At 36.9% G+C, this 22555-nt stretch overlaps 2 protein-coding genes across 5 annotated transcripts; both read left to right on the top strand.

The window, feature by feature from the left end:
- The first annotated feature begins 933 nt into the window (after nucleotides 1-933).
- rad17 (RAD17 checkpoint clamp loader component) lies at nucleotides 934-12494 on the top strand. 4 transcript variants are annotated; one of them, XM_087798336.1, is made up of 17 exons: nucleotides 934-986; nucleotides 1288-1329; nucleotides 1410-1622; nucleotides 1732-1806; nucleotides 1892-2027; nucleotides 2658-2794; nucleotides 3172-3224; nucleotides 3549-3674; nucleotides 4141-4210; nucleotides 4294-4405; nucleotides 4476-4661; nucleotides 9211-9299; nucleotides 9364-9510; nucleotides 10471-10599; nucleotides 10684-10804; nucleotides 10995-11052; nucleotides 11812-12494. In XM_087798336.1, the coding sequence occupies exons 1-17, from the start codon at nucleotides 984-986 to the stop codon at nucleotides 11984-11986; spliced, it is 1872 nt and encodes a 623-aa protein (XP_087654462.1). In that variant the 5' UTR covers nucleotides 934-983; the 3' UTR covers nucleotides 11987-12494. The 4 variants fall into 4 exon arrangements, with proteins under 4 accessions (XP_087654462.1, XP_087654461.1, XP_087654464.1 ...); XM_087798335.1 differs by having other exon boundaries at nucleotides 939-986; nucleotides 1407-1622; XM_087798338.1 differs by lacking the exon at nucleotides 934-986 and having other exon boundaries at nucleotides 993-1329.
- Nucleotides 12495-13806: 1312 nt separating this feature from the next.
- ccdc125 (coiled-coil domain containing 125) lies at nucleotides 13807-21040 on the top strand. The gene is made up of 12 exons (XM_087810569.1): nucleotides 13807-13958; nucleotides 15206-15452; nucleotides 16314-16372; nucleotides 16451-16537; nucleotides 17066-17143; nucleotides 17220-17305; nucleotides 17364-17446; nucleotides 17523-17635; nucleotides 18563-18667; nucleotides 18846-18993; nucleotides 19100-19218; nucleotides 20284-21040. Exons 2-12 carry the CDS (start codon nucleotides 15206-15208, stop codon nucleotides 20914-20916), a joined length of 1758 nt encoding a protein of 585 aa, XP_087666695.1. The 5' UTR covers nucleotides 13807-13958; the 3' UTR covers nucleotides 20917-21040.
- Nucleotides 21041-22555: the final 1515 nt, after the last annotated feature.

The following is a 22555-nucleotide window of genomic DNA, read 5'->3' as shown; positions in this document are numbered from 1 at the left end:
TTTGTCCCTATTCTATTCTATTCTAACAAATAGAAACATCTTAAGATGTTTCTTAAAGGAGTCAGTAGACTCCATCAAGCGCAAAGAGAGAGGAAGATCGTTCCAAAGCTTAGGAGCAACAGCCTGAAAAGATTTCTCTCCTCTGGTCCTGAGCCGTGTGCGTGGAACCATAAGTAGATTCTGATCCACAGACCTCAGAGCCCGAGCTGGGGTGTAAGGCTGGATCAGATCAGTGATGTAAGGAGGAGCCTGACCATGAATAGTTCTGAAAGTAAGAACCAGAATTTTAAAGTTGATCCTGAAAGAAACTGGAAGCCAGTGAAGAGTTTTAAGGACCGGAGAGATGTGAGCTCTTCTACTTGAGTGGGTCAGAATTCTCGCTGCAGAGTTCTGAATCAACTGCAGACGAGACAGCTCCTTCTTGTTAAGACATGAAAACAAACTGTTACAATAGTCCAGACGAGAAGAAACAAACGCATGGATTACAAGCTCCAGATCATGTTCCGACAACATTTTCCTAAGTTTAGAGATTTTTCTCAGTTGAAGGAAACAGTTACAATACAAGACAAGATACAATGCAATAAAAAAAAAAACACATAATATACAATACCAAAAAAGGGAAACTAAATAAAAGTATGAAATTGCAATCAATGATAAAATTATCAATAATAAATAAAGCAATCTTGGTTTTTTCCATGAAAACTGTTAATTAATCAAATATTTTATTTTACGTATCAGAAATACGCATTTGTAAAACTATCTACCTAACGAAAGTGAAACAATAAATAGATTAAAACCAAATAGTTTTCGAAATAAATGCGTTGCTATGGGGCTTGAACAACGCCTACTGCTTAGGCATATTCGCTTTACGACTTGGCGTTCGAATGAAGTTTGTCATTTGCAACAGTTTTACGTCATTGAGCTACAGTTTACGACTCTTAGTGCTCACACAGTTTAAATGGATACACAACTTTCCGACAAGAATGGTAAACGTGATACTTATATTATGCGTTCATGTTTTTATGAAATGAAACACTCTGGAAACAGCGACAGCGTGGTGTTTGTTGTTTTACGAACTTTTTATTAGCTTAGTGTCTGCCTCTCGATTATTCAACTGACTAAGCCATGATAATATTTACCTTTAATGGCCAGTTTAGTTACACGTGTATAGATAATACTATATTTTTGCAGTCGTATCTCAACAAACATTCTAGCATACAAATAAAGCTAAATAAGACGTCATTATTCTCTAGTTGTTTATGAGTTTCTTCTCTTCAATGTACGAAGATGAACAGACATCTGCTCGCAGAGAGAGGGGCGACAAGTAGGGTGAGTATTTCACCTCTTATTATCATTCACACAGGGAAGCGAGGCATTAAATGTATCACTCTTATTCTATTCCTAAGCAGGCTAATCGTTGGGTCGACCCGTCATTTAGTGACTTCTCAGGGGAAAAGTTATGTCCACCTCCAGCACCACCAGCAGCAGCAGCCAGAAGAAAGGCTGTGGTCAAGAAGCCAAGGAAAAGGAAAACGGATAACTGCAGCACAGTCCCCCAGAAAGAACGTGCAAGGAATGACCAGGATGAGTCGTGGGTGGACAGACATTGTCCCACTATCAAGGTGGGCTCCTTCTCAGTGTTGCCATTCCCACCTAAACTCATTATTTTAGTGCCTGTCTGACAGCACTGTCTGCTCCTTAGTTCTCAGTCTATCTTACCATTATTTGCAGGCCGAGTTGGCTGTCCACAAGAAGAAGGTGGAAGAAGTAGAGTACTGGATCAGTGCACATACAAAGATACCAAAGGTAGGAATGTTTAACTAATGTGTTGATTTAATTTAGATTACAATATGGTTTCTGATATGCCATTGTTTGACCCCATGATACTTAGGGGGGAATATTGCTCCTCACTGGACCGTCAGGATGTGGAAAAACCGCTTCAATTAAGGTTCTGTGTCAGGAAATGGGCATCAGGTTCCAGGAGTGGAGCAACATGACCAGCATGGAGTCAAACTTCATCAGTCAAGGTAAAAGATTCACTATCGTGCTCATTTTGTCAACTTTGTCAAAAATGACTGGATTTTTAGCTCTAAATTGAGTGCCTATAACCATGACCATCTTTTGTGTAATGAATTCAATGCTTTCTAAATACTATAATTACACAAAACTTCACTGTAAGTGCAAATGTATAATGAGCACTTTTGAAGATTAACTAAGATAAACTAATCACACGTCTTTGTACATTTGTCATTTCTACTTGTTGATGTATTTTTAAGTAACTAGGTAAATTGGATATTAAGTTCCTTTGAAAATGACTCTTTTGTATTTAAACCTGTTTTAAAGAAAATGTATGCACCTTGCCATCTTAACAGTATACATTGTAGCCACCTATGTGGCAACTGCTGTTTTTTTCTGTGTCATTATTTTAACCTGGGAACATTTTACAATAAGTTTCAAAAGTATATACATGTATGCTCTTTTTAATAAAATATAAATTTGTATTATGTTTTTACATAAAACTGTTCTTCAACATATTTTATTAATATTGTTCATGCTTTTTTTGTGAATCTGTGGTGTTTCACATTCTGTTGTATACATGTGATATACTCTTGAATGTAAAATATTTAGTAATTCTTTCTGTCTTGTATTTGTTGCAGAGTGGAGAATGGGCAGCTCCTTCAGTATCTCCCAACAGAGCCAGTTTAAACAGTTCCTACTGCGTGCCAACAAGTACAGCTGTCTTAAGATGTTGGGGGAACAAGACACATCACAAATGAAGCTAATACTAGTGGAGGTATCTGACCAAGATTTTTCCTCCCATAAAATCAAGAAGTGTTTCAGGAAGACATGAAAAATATTGCAGATAATAAAAGTCTGAAGTATTGTGTAATAATTAAAAGTTGCGTAGCTAATATAACGTATTTAATGTATGTACATACACATATTTATTTAAAATATTAGCAAGTATAGTATTTGAATAGAAAGCATGGTCACAATTATTATTATTTTTTCTCTCCAAATGACTTGGTGCTCAGCTTGAGAATAAAAAGTGTAAGGAGGTAAAAAGGAAAATTGAAATACATTCTTTTTAAGTTGCAAAGTCATAAAAACAATTTTACATGTTACTTTATATGTAATATTCATAATGTCCTGCTGTTTAATTTTTTTTAGGATTTCCCAAATGTGTTCTACAAGCAACCAAGCTGTATGCATGATATTCTGAGGTGAGTCATTCTATAATTGTACTATATTTCTTTACTTCAAAATTTGAAACGATCTTCCTCTCCCTCTGCGTTTGATGGAGTCTACTGACATCTTAAGACATTTTTATTTGTGCAGGCGTTTCCCTGATTTTCTGGGACTCCTGAGTTTGTCTTATTTGTCTTGGCCTTTTAAAGCATGTATTTTAGATGTATATATATTTTCTTTTTGTTTGTTAAAGCACTTTGTGAACCTGGTCTAGAAAGGCTCTTTACAAATAACCTTTACTTTACTTACTATATATACATCCTTCAATCTGCCCATCATTATTTTTGTGTCTCTACTAGGATCTTCAAAAAGAGCAGCCGCTGTCCTCTGGTCTTCATTGTGTCTGACAGCATGAGTGGAGACATCAGCTCCAGAATTCTATTTCCTAAGGAGGTCCTGGATGAATTGAATATCAGCACCATCAGGTCACTGAGATGGACTGAAACACCATCTTATTCAGTTGCCCTTGATGTTTAAATTGTATATTTCCCTGGAAATATTTAGGAAATATTTATTTTAAACCAAGAATTTTGACATTTTGCTAGAACTTAAGCTAATACCATAAATGATAATACAAATAATGCGCTATCCCTGCCAGCATTTATCTTCTAAGTATTGTAACTTTCATATTCTCAATTTAACTGTTGCCTTATCGTTGAGTTGCAAGGGAATAAAAAAGTGTCATGGTGGTTAGTGGTGTTGCTCAACAACAACAGTTACCCTTTCAAATGCAGCAATGTCATCTCTGGTTTGTGAGAAAGTATTATTTGTTTGGTTTAGTTGATAAAACTGTTAGTTTTTTCATTTGCCCATCATATATATTACATATTGAATTGGGTGTGTCTTTGCATCGTTGTGTTACGTAATTCTCATGATTTCTTTCTTCTTCAGTTTCAATCCCGTGGCTCCGACCACAATGATGAAGGTTTTGACTCGAATCTCTACTCTAGAAAGTGCAGGGGTAATAGTTGAAAATCTTGATTATATGCAGTGAAGAGACTTTGCCAATACCTGTGAAATGTGCTTTTTCTTCACTGTGAGAAGGGCAGTGGGAGCATAAATGTGCTAGACCAGACCGTTTTGGAGAGGGTGTGTTCAGGAAGCTCAGGAGACATCCGCAGTGCCATCAACAACCTACAGTTTTCCAGCCTTCCCGGTAGGCTCTGACCGACAGGCTAAGCTCCTGGTCAAGTGTTTGTGTTGACACTAAAGCCATTCTCTTGTAGGGCCAGACTCCAGGTCAGATGGAGGGCTGTGGCAAAAGGATAAAGGTTCTGGTTCTGTCAGCAGACCAGGCCAGTGGAAGAAGAAGACCAAGCAGACCAAGGGGCAGGTGGAGGAGCAGGCCATTGGAGCGAAAGATGCCTGTCTCTTTCTGTTCAGAGCACTTGGAAAAATCCTGCACTGTAAACGTGAGTAACTCTTTCTAGAGTCTATGTCATGTTATTGAAAAAGGAATTATTTTCTGCATATTCCTAAAATAAATTCTGAGCAAACCACATAAATCATGAACATTAATCAGTACCACTTGTTTTTAATTTAAAAATTATATTGTGGATGTTTTTAGCCACTGATTTGCTTCTGGCAGTAGAGATTCAATCTGTAAGTACAGGGACAACATGTTCTATATTCAGTTTATCAGAGTTACAGTGCATTATATATTGTGCTATTGTATCATATACCTTCAACTGCTTTTTGAAACATTTCTCATTTAGTGTTTAGTTTTTTCTTTTTAAATACCATGCTTTGCTATTTTAGTTGTAGTATAGATTTATAATTTAATATATAAAAACAAATTGTAATAAAGTAAAATGACTGGCTCAATGTTGACTTATTAGTAAACAAAATTCAATGTGGTAGAAAGGCCATTCCAGCATTGAACATGAATGCCCTTTATTCCTGGGCATAAGGTTAGTGGTTCAGTAACGGTGGCCATGGGGCTTTTGGTGGAATCTGCATGTTTACTAGATGAATTCTTGGATTTACCTGAGGAACTCAGACAGGTTGAGCCGCTAAGTGAGATTAATATGTTAAGTTTCATGGTTCCATGATTCATCATCCCTTTTTGAGAGGACTTGCACCAAGTTAACCCCACACCACGTTTGGTGATCAATCTCGCAAGAATGGCAACACAGAGATTGTTGACGCATTTCTAGTAAGGTCACATGACCAGTCCAACACGGATGCAGCTGTCCCTCCTTTTTAAGGCGAGCATCATGGGTAAGTGCTTAAAATATTTCACATTATATCATATTTGAGTCAAAATGCTGTTTAACGTTGTTTTAGCGTTATGTTCATTTTTTAATCAAATTAACACACAGTTTATAACTAACTTATATACTTGAGTTTAGTATTTTGATTAATAAGGTTAATTATTAAAGTACAACTTTGTCTCAACAACGAGAATGAGATTATATTCTTATCTTTATCTTGCATACAGCTCCCATGTACAGCTGTAGGAGGACTCTTGCATTAGTCTTTATATTGCAAGCCTGCAGAGGAGGGATGAGAGAAGAACAAGGCCTATCGGTCACCATCTTGTTGCTAAGTTCATGCTTGACGCAGATCCGCAATATTTTAGGACGACTTCAGCACAAATGGATGAAATTCTGGCCTTAAATTCAACTAACTACGGAGCAGCCTTTTGGTGTGAGGTAAGCATAGATAATATTGCATGAATGGAAACTAAACAATCACATTGTCATGGAAACTTTTAATGCAAAAATAACAAATATATTGGTTAAGAATAAATTAAACAAGAACTACAAACCATACACAGAGACAAATAAACTTTCCTTGTTATCATACAATGACAAACAAAACGTTGCCTTTGTTAAGTAACGTAAAATGTTTGTCTGTAATGTCTGTAAAACAGCCCTCCGAAACATTGGAGGTGTGTATATTTGTGAACGGCGCAGGACTATTGAGTGGGAGATTTGAGGTTATTTAAAAAGTACCTGAGGCCTTGAAAGTGTGTGCCATGGATGGCTTGGTATGAGGAGGTTGTGGTGTGTGTTGGGTATGATAGGTCACGGGTTCCCAAACTTTTCAACCCGTGACCCCCAAAATAACGGTGCCAGAGACTGACGACCCTCACTATCCCTAGATGTGACTGAAAGAAATAAAATAAAATGTGAGGCAGAGACCATACGCACTAGTCTTATCCAAACACAGGCTTAACGTCAACACAAAAGAACAGAGCAGCCTTTTATGATTTTACTTTTAGAAATGTATTGTAATATAAAATGCTGGCTGACTATGATGCGGCTCATATATAATGTGACACTGTAATCATATTGTACATTTACTGTCGCACACAACTGTAAACCCAGCTTCTTCTCATAGACGCTCTTTCTATCGCTCGTTTATACATTCACTCGCACTCTCTTTCTCTTGTTTCACCACTCGCTACGCAAACACCTTACGCTCTGCCTCATTCACAACAAGAGTAACTATTTTCACATTCTCAAGGCTATGGATACCGGTACCGGTATTGTCTGTTGCCAGTATGCACAGGATTTAAACCGGGTGCGCTCTATAGTCTGGTATTTATGGTACCATGTTTCATAATTATTTGAATTATTGCTAAATGTTTCTGTATTTTATTTTTTATTTTATTTCACCCCCATTTTGGGGACCCAGGGTTTTTGTGGTTGGCTGCTGTGTAAGTTCAGACAAGCCACTTTCCTCATGTCTGTGGACATCACAGATTATTTTAATGATTTTAATATTTGCCTCCTCCGCCAACAACATCTAGCTCATTGAGCATAGATACTAAAGAAAGACAAGAGCAAAATGATGGCATTCATCTAACCGATTATCCAGGAGATGTGGTTTGGGAACTAGCTTCTCTAGAGAGGACATTATCCACCCAGCAACGTCTGGATCCACACTGTGACTTCTTCTCTAGGACCCTGACATGCCTCTTGTTGTAGAATCTCGGGGAACATGATGGCCTTCAGTGCACAATGGAGTCTGGTGCTGCAGGTGGATCCGATGGTGGTGAATTATTCAAAATTGGTGTGTCGGGGCCGCTCTTCTGATTCCACTTCACTTGAGTGTGAATGGGTTGTTTCGTTTTTGGAACACGGTAAAAAAAAGTTCAATATCAATACAGGTTATTAATTAAGTTAAGAAAAGACATTGCATATACCAATACCAAGTGTATTTATTATTTTTTAAATTTGTGTTTAAAAAAAATGGTTACCTTATTTTTCGAAGAAACTCCAATAAAGCTGCACATATGTTACACTTTTTGGAAACTGCCCCATGTGATCCACTATTGTTTTCTGTGCGTCCTGCATGTTCTTCCATTTGGATTTGCATACTTCAACTAAAATAAAGCAGGGACACATGAATGCATCGTTTGCACTAATCAACCCTTTTTTCACATGTTACCGTAGGAGATGTAACTTTCCCACTGAAAACATACTTGATGAGGTTACATCCGGGGAAACAACCCTGCCGAGCCGGTGATAATTGTATCATCATCGTGAACCCTACACAAGTTTTTTTTTTTCTGACCAGGAACGTGGGAACAAGTATTCTGAAAGATAGTGCTGAGTGAGCATAGAGTGGACTATTGCACATTTGTTGATGTCTGTTTAGTATTTTTTTGTTGTTATTAGCACCATGTCTCATTTTCATGTAAATGTTGTTTGAATAAAAAAGGATGTCACTGTTTTTGAAATCTATGAGGGTGGCAATTCACACAATATAAAAAAACAAAACAAACATTGCTGTGTAGTGTTTTAACAACACAGGGATTTGTTGGGGTACGGTACTTATCTATATGAAATAAAACATAAATAGCCCACTAATTCAACATCAATTCTTTATACCTAAATCACCAGGATGTATTGTACTGTATGTATAATAACTGTATCATAACATGTCATTAAAGAGGCAACATTTGTATTAGGAGAACATTTTAAAGTAGCTCTTTACGAAGTAAAACACGTCATTAGTGTGTCAAACGTGTAATTCCCACCTTCAACTCCCATTGTTTCGGCTATTTCAGCCCACTCATCTTCCTTACCTTTGGTGTCCTAATAAAACCTGTATCTGGTGTTATAAACAATTGGGCGATTCTTGACCTCCAATATGAACCTCTCCTCAGCCATTGTGTTGACTAGCAAATGTAGTAAGACTGTTATTTTAAAAATCGACCTGATACACCATACTTTAGGTGAGGTCCTGCCTAAACGTTACGTGACGTCAAAAAGTTGGGGTTGAATTATATTTTAGATAAAGTTTGTTGGAAATGGTACCGTCCGTCCTTTGAGGGGTTTGCTGTCGTTATTTTTTCAATTATGCAAAAATAACCCATGATTCACAGAGTGACAAGGTACTAACTCCTCTGGAGTTTAATCTACAATTGTAAGAAGTGAAATAACATATTTATTCAATATTCATCCAACAGACTGCAACTATGCTTCATATCAGCATTCCTCTTTAATGACACTTCTTTTAACATAAACATGCTCCAAAAATCTCTTATTGTGTCTAATTCATATTTACTGCAACAATAGTATAGAGATGTGTGCAGCATACATTTCATTTTGAGCTCCAGTAAAAATGACAGTTTTCTTTCAAGCGTTTAATTATCTTAGTGATATAATCTGTTTTTATATACAAGTATTACTCTGCAATTTACAGATTATTGCTCTATGATGGAGACAAATTATGTTCATAGTTATTTTCTTCCTGCCATTATTTTATTATTTAACAAGTGCCATCTGCTGGGCGCATGGCCCCAGCTTCAGAGACCGGCAAGGACCGTCAGTCAGTGCTAGAAGAGAAATCAAGCATGAAGTTAAAGTCTGCACCCACTCTTCCCAGCCAACCTTTCTAGCTTATTAGGTAGCTTATTACAAATGTTTCTCATACTGTGTCTTAATAATAAAGTCTTGAATCTAAACCTTGTGAATTTATAAATGCAAAATTCTTTCTTGTCTTCAGGGGGGAATCCTGATCCCACACAGGACCACACTGGAACTCCCACTCACCTCTGTAAGCACCTCAGAGACACGCTGCTGGTCGACCCTGAGGTACTTACAAACTGATGACTGCATATGGATGTTTCAAGTCAAACTTGCCCATGTCTTCCTGCAGGCTGTTGTTGAGCACTCACACATGTCAGGAGAGTTCTTCAACCTGTACCTGCACCAGAACTACCTGGACTTCTTCTCAGAGGTGGACGATGTGGAGCGAGCTAGCGAGTACCTCTCCGAGTCAGACCTTCTGATGGCTGACTGGGTGGTAAGAACATGTTGTTTCACAATGAAAAAATACAATTCTTCTTTTAATTGTATTAAAACACAGGGTGTGTGAACCAGATTAGAAAAACAAACAAAGTTTGTCTTTAATTCAAATGTATACTTCATAAAAAACAACAAATGTATTTTTATTGGGTAAAATAAGAGGTTTAAAAACAAACACACAAATCATATTTTTAACCAAGATTTGTATATTTAAACTCTTAATAAAAGTCTTTGTATAATTATTTTGTTACTTATCTTAAACATTTACATCTATTTAGGCCACCAATGTTTTTTTATTATTATTATTTATTTATATGCCACTTTATGCTAATGTATCTTATTTTATTTACATTTTAGTGTTTAATTAAAAAAAAAAAATCTTTTCATTTTATTTATATTATTTCATTTATATATTCTGTTATGGCACCACTACAAATTCCTGTGTTGTGTTTACGACACTAGCAATAAACGATTTCTGATTCAGACATCAAGCCTTGAGTGACATGTGTCTAGAATTAGGCAGAAAATATTATAATAGTCATCATCATTCAAAATACTGCATGGTCCAATCTAACTTTATCCATGTTCAATTTTTATTTGAGACTTTATATAGCTGAAGGTTTTGAATCACTGTTTATTGAGATTTTTATTTTTATTTTACGTGATTTTATGTGGGTTATTATCAGGAACACATTTTCATTTGAAAACAAAGAGAGGATAAGAACAAAGTGCTACGGATTAAAAGACCACATGCTGGAAAGGTGAAGAAAACGAACAATGGGCTGTCTTGATCTTTAAAATAAGATGTTACAACACCTTCTGTAAACACTAATATTAACAAGTGCCACAACAGAGCGTTGCTGACCCTCTGCTGCGTTGAATATTAATTAAAGATATTTACTAAACCCAGCGGAAGGACTTTCACCAAACACTACTGTACAAACTGTTGTGTCCGCAGAATCGCAGCGTAATGGCTGATTATGGGTCTTCGGTTGCCACACGGGGGCTTCTACACTCCAACACTCAACAAGTTGCTGTTGGCTTTAGGCCACTTCATAAACCCAGCTGGTTTCTCGTAAACAAGAAGGTGAGAATCAGAATCTGATGGAGATGAATTGACCTCCGTAGGATGATTGTTGAATTCATCATGTTAATGCTCCCATTTTGTCAGCATAAGGAAAACAGTCAGGTGGCTCAGACTCTCTTCAGGAGCTTCTGTCTGACCCCAGTGGCCCTCCAGACACAGCTGGTGCCGTATTTGGCCAAACTCACCAACCCTATGAGGAATCAAGGTAACACAGACTTGCAACAGTGCAAATGACCGCATGAACAAGAACACACGAGCAATAACCAAATCCTCACAAGCAATAACCAAACCTCTCTTTTAACACAATTGTAGCATATGTGAGTCCTGATGACCTCTTTGAACACCTGGGTTGCCTGTTTGAAAAATAACCAAATGTACAAAACATTGTCTTCCAGCTCAGATCGCTTTCATCCAGGATGTAGGCAACATGTCACTGAGGAGGTTCCCAGGCAGGTAGGGGAGCTGTTATTTAACACACACATTCTATGTGAGTGTGTGTTCCTTTTTTTATGTAATTCTGTAAAACTGTTTACATTTGACCTCTTTAAAGAAAGGTTAATGTTGTTGACATTATTCATTACTGTCAGCCCTCTTCATCTATATGGATTCTTGTCTTATGCAGGGACTTGTCTGAAGACAAGGTTTTTTTTCCTTTTAAGTTTTGAGACAGTATTTTTTTATTCTGCAAATCCAAAAGAATATATATTTTTTTTAAGCAACCAATGCTCGTCAGATATTAATCAGATATTTTCTTAATCGAAAAAGATTAATTTCATGGAATGTGGATGTTCAACTATTAGGGAAAAAAAAAGTAAGGACAGATGTCTTTTAACTCTTGATTGGGAAATGGAAATATATAAAGCATGGATGTATATATACTGTATATTGTGAGGTTATGTTCAACTGTAGCAAATACTTTATGTAAATCTAGAAATGAAGGAATCGTATGATCACAATAGTCTGTAAAAATACAAAGGTTGAATATTTTAGATGTTAGTGATTTATCTTGAAGCTTCCTAGCTTCCTCATTTTACACCTGAGTGAGATTTTTTCTCATTAATTTAGCTGATATTAAAATATTGTGTTGTTTAAATGTGAAATAGTTATGAGTCTCTAGTTGATGTGTGATCTTTACCTGGTTACTTTGAATAATCATGAAAACGGTTTCATAGTGGTCAGCCTTTCTTACTCTTCCACTGTGTTTGTCCACAGGTTAAAACTGGAGACATTGACGGACAAAGAACCTGGTCAGCAGATCTCAGAAAGTGAGGAGGAAGAAACACTGGTTGAGGAAGAGGGTTTACCAACAAGTCAACCTCAGCCCACCGTCAACCAGTTTCTCCTGGAGGAGGAAGACTTAAAGATTGAAGAGTACATCAGTGACTGAAACCACTATATTCAGGCCTGATGCTTGTTCTTGACTCGCATGGTTCTGGACCTACTGGTTGTATTTTTGGTTTAGTCTGAGATCATGTGGGATGGTGTTTGTGTCACACAATAGTTACTCTCCCCGAGTCTCTCTTATCTGAGTTTATTCTTGATGTGCTGATCGCCCACTAGATGGACAATGTTTAGAAGTTATCGGGATAGAGGCTCGGCTCACAGTGCCAGACTAGTAGTTCTTTGCTATAGAACAGATTTAAAAAGGAATTGTTTTCTGAAGGTTTTTGTACATTTCGCTAAAGGCTGTGTCGTTGAATACAAGAGCCTTCATAAGCACCATTTCAGTGATCTTGTGTCTATTTATTTTTTCCATGTCCTCATCATTATGACTGTTCCGTACTGACAATGGAAAGAAAAAGGAAATTATTTAGAGAGTCTAATGTTGAATGTGAATAAAGGCAAGTGTGTGCATCTATGAGCTCATTATCTCGGCTTCACACCCTCTGACAATATTGACTCGACAGTTCTTCCCTCCAGTGCTGCTGACACAGACACCGCTCCACTGAACACACACTGACGATGTGTTCATGTTAAACCTGCGGAAATACAAAGGAAGCTCGTTTCATGCAGCACTTTCAACATGTTTGGTGGGATTTTGATCCATTTCATTTTTAGAATTGAACGAGGAAACTCAGTAGATCATGTCAGTTGAATACAAACCTTTTTATAACTTGGGATGTACTGTATATAAAAAAGACCAGACATTACCAGGGATACAAATGATATCAATTAAAAATGTCTCGATCTAACATAGATTAGTGACCCACTTATTCGTATGTTGTGTTTAGACCAGGCTTCATTCAACACATTGGTCTCACTTCTGGGATGGCAACCCGTAAGTAAGTACACTTATTGTCAGTCAGTGAAAGAAATGGTCAAACTTACAACTGGTGGAAATCAGAGGAAGTTGGCATGACTACCCTATAAAAGGATGTTCTGCAGGTTTGGGCAACCAATTGTCTTGAAACTGTCTTTTCTTGCAAATAGTTGTCACTTCTGCATTGATGTTGAGAGCATGGAGGAAAACCAGGAGACATGGAATGGGCTGTGAGATAGATGACAGCAACTATCAGAGGAGGCACTAGATGTTAAAATGTCTATTATTTGAAACCAGTCACTAAGGAAAATGCAATAAAAAATAAAGTTGCACTCAACATTTATACACTCAGATTCATGAGAAAGTACTCTCTTATGTGCACTTCTCAACAAGTCAAAGATATTGACTGTAACCTATGTAAATACCCCAATGTCGTAAATAATTTCTGTTTTTTTATTAAAAAAATCTGAAATTCTTCTATGTGAAAGGGAATGATTAAATACTAAAGCAAAACCTTTTTTAACATATATAAAAACGTAGACGTAAGTAACATAAATGTGATACTTGATAGTAAAGCAACTTTCATAATAAAAAAGTTTTTTTTTTTTTTTACACATTTTTAGTTTTGGTAAATAAAATGATAAAATAAAATAGATACGATTAAAATAGAATATCTGGAGGTTGTTCTATAAATATTCAATTTGGATAATAGGTACATCGTTGAAAATAACAATATTACATTACATTGCATCAATCGTATATAAAAATGATACTCACCAAAAACCGAAATGTTTCATTGCTATGATGAGATTAAACGTTTTTTTATAAACTAAAAGTGATTAAAAAAAATAGCTTTTAGTGTTTTAATTTTTTGTCTAACCGGAAGTGGGGTGTGTGTCCGCCCGCTGCTCGAGTACAGTGGTTTGACACAATTGACAGGTGGACGAGGAAGACAGCTGTTTTGCTGAGAGAGCTCTCCGTCCTCACGGTACCAGACAAACCCATGTGTCATATGAAGATCACAACTCTCTAGCTGCCACTGCCTCGTGTGTTACTGACGCTGAAAGAAACCGACCAGACCACAGACGTCCACTTACAGGTGAGAAAACGTTTAACTTCCCTGACATGAAGTTTTGAACGTCGCGAAGGCTTTGGACAGATGAAGGGTTTGATAGAATCTGCTCTCTCACAAGGGTTCTTGTTTGAAATGTCGAAACAAATGCATCATATTTTGCGCTAACCTTCAATGATAGTTCTCGTCCTACACATTTGTTTAGTGCGACATTTTTTATTAACTTGCGTAGAATCTCGTGATAAAGTAGAGCATATTGTGGTATACGTTCTGTATTTAGCCTTTACAACAAGAAATTATTCTTTCTTTTCAAATCGTGTTTTTCTATTATGATAATTAATTAATAATGATCTAATTTTAACGATAATTCTCAACTTAATAACCGGTTTAGCAGAAATAAATGTTTTCAATATTTTAAATACGTATTCCCCCAGTTAACAGCTGTGAAATGAATAGTTGTGTTTGTCATCGTTTTTTTCCACAATGTTTTCTTAGCCAAGTCATTTTATGTTGCCTGCTATGTGCTTGAAATGGTTGAATGGTATACTGTATTTGCTGAAGACTCCGGACCTAATGTTAATTTCAAATGTCATAGTTTTATTTGAATAAAAACTAGAAAAACTTGTGTTTTGCCTCAAGACTTATATTATTTTTGCGTATATTCAGGAAAGGCGACTGTTTTATTAACCTATGTTTGAACTTTTTTGCAAACCTGCAGTTGGATCCACAGTGTTGTTTATTAAAACACAAATTTCTGATGTTAACATTTTCATATTTTTGACAAAACCTGAAAAGAGCAAAGATATAGCGACTAAAATCTGTTTCTTTAAGTTGTTGGATCAGAAATTCCAGCCTCAACCAGTGAAATTTGTTGAAATTTAGTTTGTCGCTGTACTAGCTAATGTTTCTCAGTATGATGCTGGACAGCACCTCTGTTCAGGAAGTCCATATACTTATTATGTTTATCTTACAGTCATCTTGCAGGCAGACTATTAGCATTATGGAGGGTTAAATGAACTGCTCTTGCGAACATGTTCATTGAGTGGTATATCTTCTCTTCAAATCTAATGAAACATCTGAAAAAGCAACAAAGAGTAATGGACAATGATTAGGTGAGGTGAAGAAGAGAGTGCAGGATGGGAAGAATGAATGAAGATGACTGATAGGTATGATTTATGAAACACTCCGGGAGGCAAGGCCGATGGCGTTGAGAGGAGAAAGTGTCAAGCCTGACAGTGAAAGGTTAAAGAAAGTGACAATTATTTGTGTTGCAGATGCAGGAGGTGACTGCGGTCAGTGCTCTGGACGATGACATGCTGGATGGAGACCTTGGGGATGGGATGGGTGCCAGGCCACCATTCAGCTTCTTCAAGACCAAGAGCCAAAGCCCTAGTGGGATGGTAGAAAGCCTGTTGTCTGATGGTGGCCTGCTGAGGAGAAACACTCATTCTGGAGAGGGAGTTTGGAAACCCAAACTGAAGATGGCAGGGTGGAAGCAAAGAGCCTGCTGGAAGCTACCAGGTGATGAAAACAAAGTTTGATTCTGAATACATGAGATTCTGGATATTTAATCAGTACTCATCTTCAGTGAGGAGACGAGCGCTGTAAGCAATATAGTAACTTAAACTGCAGGTGTTCAGGGTATAGCTCTCCATTGATAACCATTCATCTAAGAGCTGCAAACCTTCGTATCATACCTAATTTAACAGTTTCCTTTGCCTTTTTGAAACAACACCAGCTGTAAATTGAGATTTTTTAATGACTCAATTGGACATACTACAAAATAACACTGGATCCAACAGCAACTTTTTCTTTGAAGAAATTTTCTTTAACCAAAATGCTTCATTTAACATACATGTGTTCATTTTTTTTAATCAGACCAGACCAAAAGTATTGTGTTAACATTTAAAAAACACTATTGCTGAAGGAAATTGTATCAATGTACAAAACCACCCAATCAGATGCTACTGTATTTTTATTTATTCCTGTCTACTGCAAGACTTAGGGCCACATCACAGGCTTGACACTTCCAGGTTGTATTGCATCTCATGTTGTTCACCTAGCAAAACAAAAAACCGAAGGTATGTCCTTGTGTCAACTTCCAAAACAAACCAACAAGTGGTGTATTTACTTTTGTTTGCAAGCGCTTTCGTCTTGATAGAGAGATAGTCTGATCAGCCTGTTTCTTGCTGCACTAAGAGTGACAAAAAATGAATACAGTTATTCATAATAAAAAAATCAAAGGTTCACACTTTACTTAAAGCACCTATAGTTATATGGAGGTGAACTACTGATACTCTGATGTAATGATGTGAGATTGACACCTGTTCAAACCACTTTGAAGATCATCATTTTAATGTTCAACTTCTCATCACCCAACAGCTCCTTTAGTGGACATATCAAAAAATGAGCTGAATACAAGACTCCAGGAAGCAGGAGAGGTGAGAAAAAAGGCTTCTTAGACAGACATGTGAGTTTTTGACAAAAACTTGAGGGGAACTTGACTTCCCTTCTGACAGATCATCGAAATCCTGTTTTGTGAGCTTGAGGTGGCACAGCGCTACCTAGAGGGCAAATATGAGGCTCTGAGGATCTTACAGGGGAAGGTAAAGCTTTCTTGGCTTACTTAAAGATTCACACTTCAGATTAATTATTTTTCTTTCATCTATGTTCTTTATACTTAGATTCCTGTTGTCTTTTTGTTCATTTATTCAACTTTGTTCTTGTTCTCTATCTATCCATCCATCCATCCATCCATCCATCCATCCATCCATCCATCCATCCATCCATCCATCCATCCATCCATCCATCCATCCATCCATCCATCCATCCATCCATCTATCTTATCTATCTATCTATCTTATCTATCTTATCTTATCTTATCTCGATCAGTCCTTCGATCCTTCGATCAAAAAAGTGTTTGTAGAGTTAACCATTGAACATTTGCTACAGAAAAAGTTGACTTGCGTCTTCAAAACTGAAGTTGAATAATAAATAACTAATAAAAAATAAATGTAATATAAATAAACGGTCAGAGCATTTATTAGCAGTTGATGCTATTTTTCTCCATCCATATTAAAATGTTGATTTATATATAATTAAGATTTCTTTTTTTTGCACTCTCCTTTATCCAGGCCATCCTTGACAGAGCTACATGTCACACGAAAAGTCTGCTGCAGAAAAGTGAGGAAAAGGCCAAAACTCTGGAGAAGGTAACTCTCCTTGATTCTGCAAATCTGATCACTAATGTGTGTCATATCCCTATTTATACCTCACTGATTTCTACAGGAAGTCAACTGTCTGCAATGGGAGTTGAGCTTCAGCCAAGTTCAACTGAAGAAGACTGAACAATCATGGGAGCAGAGATACAACAGGTACCCCCCTTACAGCTAAACTACGTTCTCATTTGTTGACTCCCCTATGCTTGTGCAGAATTGTTAGTGAGAGCAGAACTTGTAGTGAGAAACTGGAGAAGCAAGAGAGTGAGCTCCAGCAGCTGCGAGGAGAAAACTCTGGTAAATGCCCTAATCCTTCTTCTTCTGGTTAACACAGGTTCAAAAGAATCATCTAAACTATTGCTTGTCTGTTTAGCTCTGAACCAGCAGCACCTGGAACTCTTGTCTATGCTGAAGGTGAAGGAGCAGAGGACATACCTAGCAACCAAACCTCAATACACTCCAGAGAAAGATGCCACAGTTCTGGAGGTGAGCCCACTCAGGACTAGATGTGTTTTTTTAAAATGACTCCCTTGAGTTTGTTAGGTACTTTTGATGTGACATTTTCTCAAAATTGTAAATGGTTTCAAACACAAGCTACACTACACTCCTCTTTACAAGGAGTGGAAATCCTTATTATACCTGAAGAATTCAAATGAGCAATTTGCCTAAAAAAAATTATTATAATTTTGCCATAAGTTCATACAATTTTAAAAATAAATGACTGCTTCTCTCCTCATCAATTAATTGAGTATGTCATGTTTTAAGCTTATAAAACATATAAACTTCCAGATTGTAATGTCCATATATAGTGATCCAGTTCATCAATCAGCAGATGAATAAAAGCCGTCATTCAGATCTGAAAGACCTTAAACAGTTTGCAAAATAATGTCGATCCAATATTCAAGTAAAAATATTTAATTAATTTATGGTTACAGGCAGGGATTGTATCGAACATGGTTGAAAAAGGATGTGCTATCAAATGTTAGGGTTAAGGTGCCGTAGTTTGGAGTTTTGTTGTGTCCGTAATGTGCACGTGTGTTCCAATCTTACCCGTTTACAGTCTGTTTGTTTTTAGATTGACATTTATGTTATTTATTGACATTTATGTTATTTACCTTAAATATTGATCTTCAGACTCATAGCTGAACCTGTTTTTGTACTCACATAAAAGAACAATATCTTCTCTTTGCAGTGTTGCTCAGGGATCTATTATACCTCTGTATTTTAATATTTCAATCATTATTGTCATTTTTTTTTAAACAAAAAATCTTTTCATGAATCCAATTTGTTTAATTTAATCATCCTTTTTTTATTCATTTCAGTTCAATGCAAAAACATATTTATATTTATAATTGTAAATCAGTTTGTACAGTTTTTAAATGAATGATCTGTGTGTGCATGTATATGTTGCAGTTAGCAGTACTGGGGGCGTGTCGCTGCATTAGTGTCAATGAATCGTGTCCATGTAGTCGAACAGCTGCTGCCACCAGGAAGCATCTTCTCCAGCTGCAGCATGAAGTGAGGAACATTTTCCACACACGTGTAGATGCATTTCTTTGATCACAAGTTGCAAAAATATGAATAAATATGTTATTTCCTCATTGTGGAGAAAAGAGTTCAGCTATTTGAAATATAAACATGAGTTAGCAAAATTGTTGCGTCCGTGATTCCACCTTCTGTGTTTTTTTGATCCCAGTTGGACTTCCAGCATTCTCGGAGAGAAGAAGCTCTGATGGTGGCTGATGCTTTTCGCATTGCCTTTGAGCAACAGTTGAGGAAGCGAAGTGACCGCCTGATGCTGCTGGCAGAGACCAACTTACATAAACTGAACTGTAAAACTGAAGGTGCATTTTAGCAGGAAATGAATGTTGAGGATGTTATTGTTCATCTCTATTGATGAGCACATGTTTTGCATATATACACTCATCTTTGCTTGTCTTCTGCTCACAGGTGTCAACAAAAAACCCTTAGTAGGTGTAAGCCAGAGGTTGAAATGTTTGCTACCCCCCAATCTTGAAATGAAGAACCCTGGTGACCTTCTGGAAGCTCTTTACAGGCTCATTGACTTGGTATGTGTCACTCTCGATATCCCACTGATGGATTGAGTATAATTTGATGCCTGGGTTAAATAAGAATTTTATAGGCTTGGTCTGAATCAAAAGTAATCAGTTGATTTGATCACAACTTGATTCCATATTTGATTACTTGTATTTTTTTAGATCTCTCTATTCTACTCATAAGTATGTGTCTGTTTGTACAAAACTCTCTTTTCGTTTAAATATTTACATTAGAAAATGTGCTTAGGCCCCCCCCACTGGAAACGCTTGTTTTTCTGGATTGATGAAACATTGAACATTAACATTACCATGTGTCATCAATCCCAGAAGTCTCCACCTCCAAGGGACTTATTGTATAAACAAAGTTGCGTGTGATTACAGCTAACTGCAGGAGGAGTGAAGTCATTATTACGTCATAATGGAATCCACTCTTGTAACCTCTTGTTCGCCAAGATTTAAAATAGGGGAGAACTTTATAGGGGGAGTAATTATTCCAGAACACCATCATGATGAGAGACTTACTCCATGTTGGAGAGGAAGACTTCAACATTTCAAACATGTGAGTAAGTCAGGAGAGTTGGGTTTTCACATTAGTTGCCCTTTAAGTATTAAAGTATTATATATTTTTGGGGACTTTATTTTTTAAAAACTGGACAAATGACGGCCGTATTGACAGAATTATTTGTTACAATGTGATCTTGGCCTTTAAACAACAAAACAAACAAACAATCATATGTTTGGTTTACATACATTGATGGCGTCAAACTGGACATGCTGACATTCTGCCAATCACATGCAGTCCTGAAGGTGCTTATTTTTTCTTTCCCAGTTTACCACAGTAAACAGCGGGATAAAAACAATCTTTTATTGTCTGTTCTATCAATTATTAAGCAACTAATTCATAGCTCAAAGTTGTAGCGTCTCTGTGAAGCCCCTCCTCTCACTTGACTTTACTCAGCCCTCCCCTCTCTGTGAGCGCAGGTTAACCATCCAGATAACAATGACGTTTTAATCTACTGTGCAGTTCTATTTTAAAGTAAAAATTGAATGAAGTGATGATGATGATGTTTGCTGCAGCTTAATGACAAAGAGGAAGCTCTGGCCCACCAGAGGAAGGTCAGCATCATGTTGGCCCACAGTGCTGAGGAGCTGCAGAAGCAACTGGATCTAGACTCCGGGTCAATTGAACCTCTACAGAACCAGCTTGGCACAGAGAGCTTCTGTCATCAAGTGTCAGATTCATCAGAGTCCACAGTTCAGTCTGAGCAGGGAGAAGACCACCACAGGAACCAACCCCTTCAGCACACTATAGCTGATGCACAATCTATAGTCACCCATGATCCTGCACAACAGGAGAACATAAACCACTTTCACAACGTATCTGAACTGACCGAGTCTAATTTCCAGCATACGACTCCAAACCACTCTCACACTCAATGTCATTCCCCAAAATCTGCACATGATCCTGCCCCGGAACCAAATGAGAACCCTTTCCAGCTTGTTTCTGTATCAGAGGATCCACCTGAATCTACAGAGCCTGAGAATGTCGGCATCAGTCTCAATGTTTTTAAAATATCACAGTCTACATCTCCATGTGATGCAGCAGAAGATCATCATTGTGAGGACCTGGACCTTCATAATTCACACAACAGACAGATCTCCTCCACGACAAGTCCAGAGCAAGAATCAACAGACACTGCTTCACTATAAACAACACATGGTTTGCCCTGTACATGTATCAGAAGTTTGTTTACGAGCTTGTTCGTGAATTGACTGTTTTGACAGCGGCCAACATTAAGTGACGACAAATCTGTTTAGAAAATGTCTGAAAACTCTTCCGATCAGTTGTGCACAATGTAAATAAACAAACACTAATTGACTTATCTGAGTATCTGCTCATGTTGTATTCAGGACTTACCGGTATTAGGAATATGTCATTAAAGTGACAAAAAGTAAAAAAGAATAAACTGAGTTCTGTTTTCACAATATACTCAATTCAGTACACTGTCCCCTTAGCAAAAACAAGTATATCTCAATGTGCTATTAGAGTACTTATTTTATTCTAAAATTAAAGTACTACACTTAAGGCAACTGTATCTCACCCAGCCATTGAAAATCAGTGGGCACTTTCTCCTTTTGACCTCAGCCACGAATCAGGCGAGAGGGAATGGAAGTTTGTTTGTGCCTGGAGTGTGGTGCTCCTTTAGGGCAGAAGAACACTCAGGCATCATGCCTTAGCTGCTCGTGTCCCAGACACATCAAGTTCAACTATGAACGTGAAGCAGCAGAGATCTGCACAATTATCTCATTAAAAAAATTTAGTTTTAAATAAAGACAAATAAATAGATACTTAAATAAAATTATCCAAATTAACCTAATATTTATTTCCAAAAAATACGTATAAAGCATGCATTTGAAATTCAAGTCTTTGCCAGCAGATGGCAGTAAAGATCCACATAACCCCATTCTCTGAGCTCTAGACAACCACACATAGTTTAATTAGAAAAACATTTAAATAAGGTAATATTTGCATTTTTCCATATGTGTATTTCTAAAATGTGCTAAAACAATATGCTGACTGCGAGCTGTGTATACATGACCATCAACATATGTGCTCAGCATTTGGCAGCGTGTTAATCTTGTGCGAGTGTGTTTTCAAAGTGAACGCTAAATCTAAAAAAAACAACCGAAAAACACTAGAAGCTCTTTCCAATATTTTTGTTAAAAAGCAACATTAGATATTTGCTTCAAGAACAAAAATCAGAAACTGCATAATATGACATGAAGCGAAATAGTAATATACAATAGTAATAAACTACATTTTCAAAGGAAATAATTTCATTAGAAATCCTTTGCTAATTTGCTCTTTTGTTTCGATACTAAACAACGAGCACGGTGGCCGGTGGGTTTCTGCCGTAGTTCAGCTTGAAGGAGCCTCAGTGACGCGTGTCCGCGCGTGTGTCTGCGGGTTGCATTTTAGACGCTACTGAGAACCTGTCTTAGACAGTACTGTTGTTTTAAACCAGCGGCTTATTACATCGAAATTTTATCCCCTGCTGCTCAAATATTTCTTTATTACATTGCTGATGTTATAATGGCCGCAAAACTGGTAATAAAAATCGAATGTTTCAGAATTTAGATCAATTTGAGCGTAAATCCTATTTATTAAATATATATATCTATATATAGATATATATATAGATATATATATGTTTTTGTAACAACATAAATAAATAAATACATAGATTGTTTGAATTTCTTTATTTTATTCCAGAATTAGCACAACATACAATCGAACGGAGAAACCTTAGAGTTGAATCGTATTTAAATGAATTTAAATGAATGATTT

Source organism: Callionymus lyra, chromosome 1 (assembly GCF_982586985.1).
Source record: "Callionymus lyra chromosome 1, fCalLyr1.hap1.1, whole genome shotgun sequence".
Taxonomy (NCBI): domain Eukaryota; kingdom Metazoa; phylum Chordata; class Actinopteri; order Syngnathiformes; family Callionymidae; genus Callionymus; species Callionymus lyra.
This window is presented reverse-complemented; position numbering and strand designations above follow the sequence as displayed.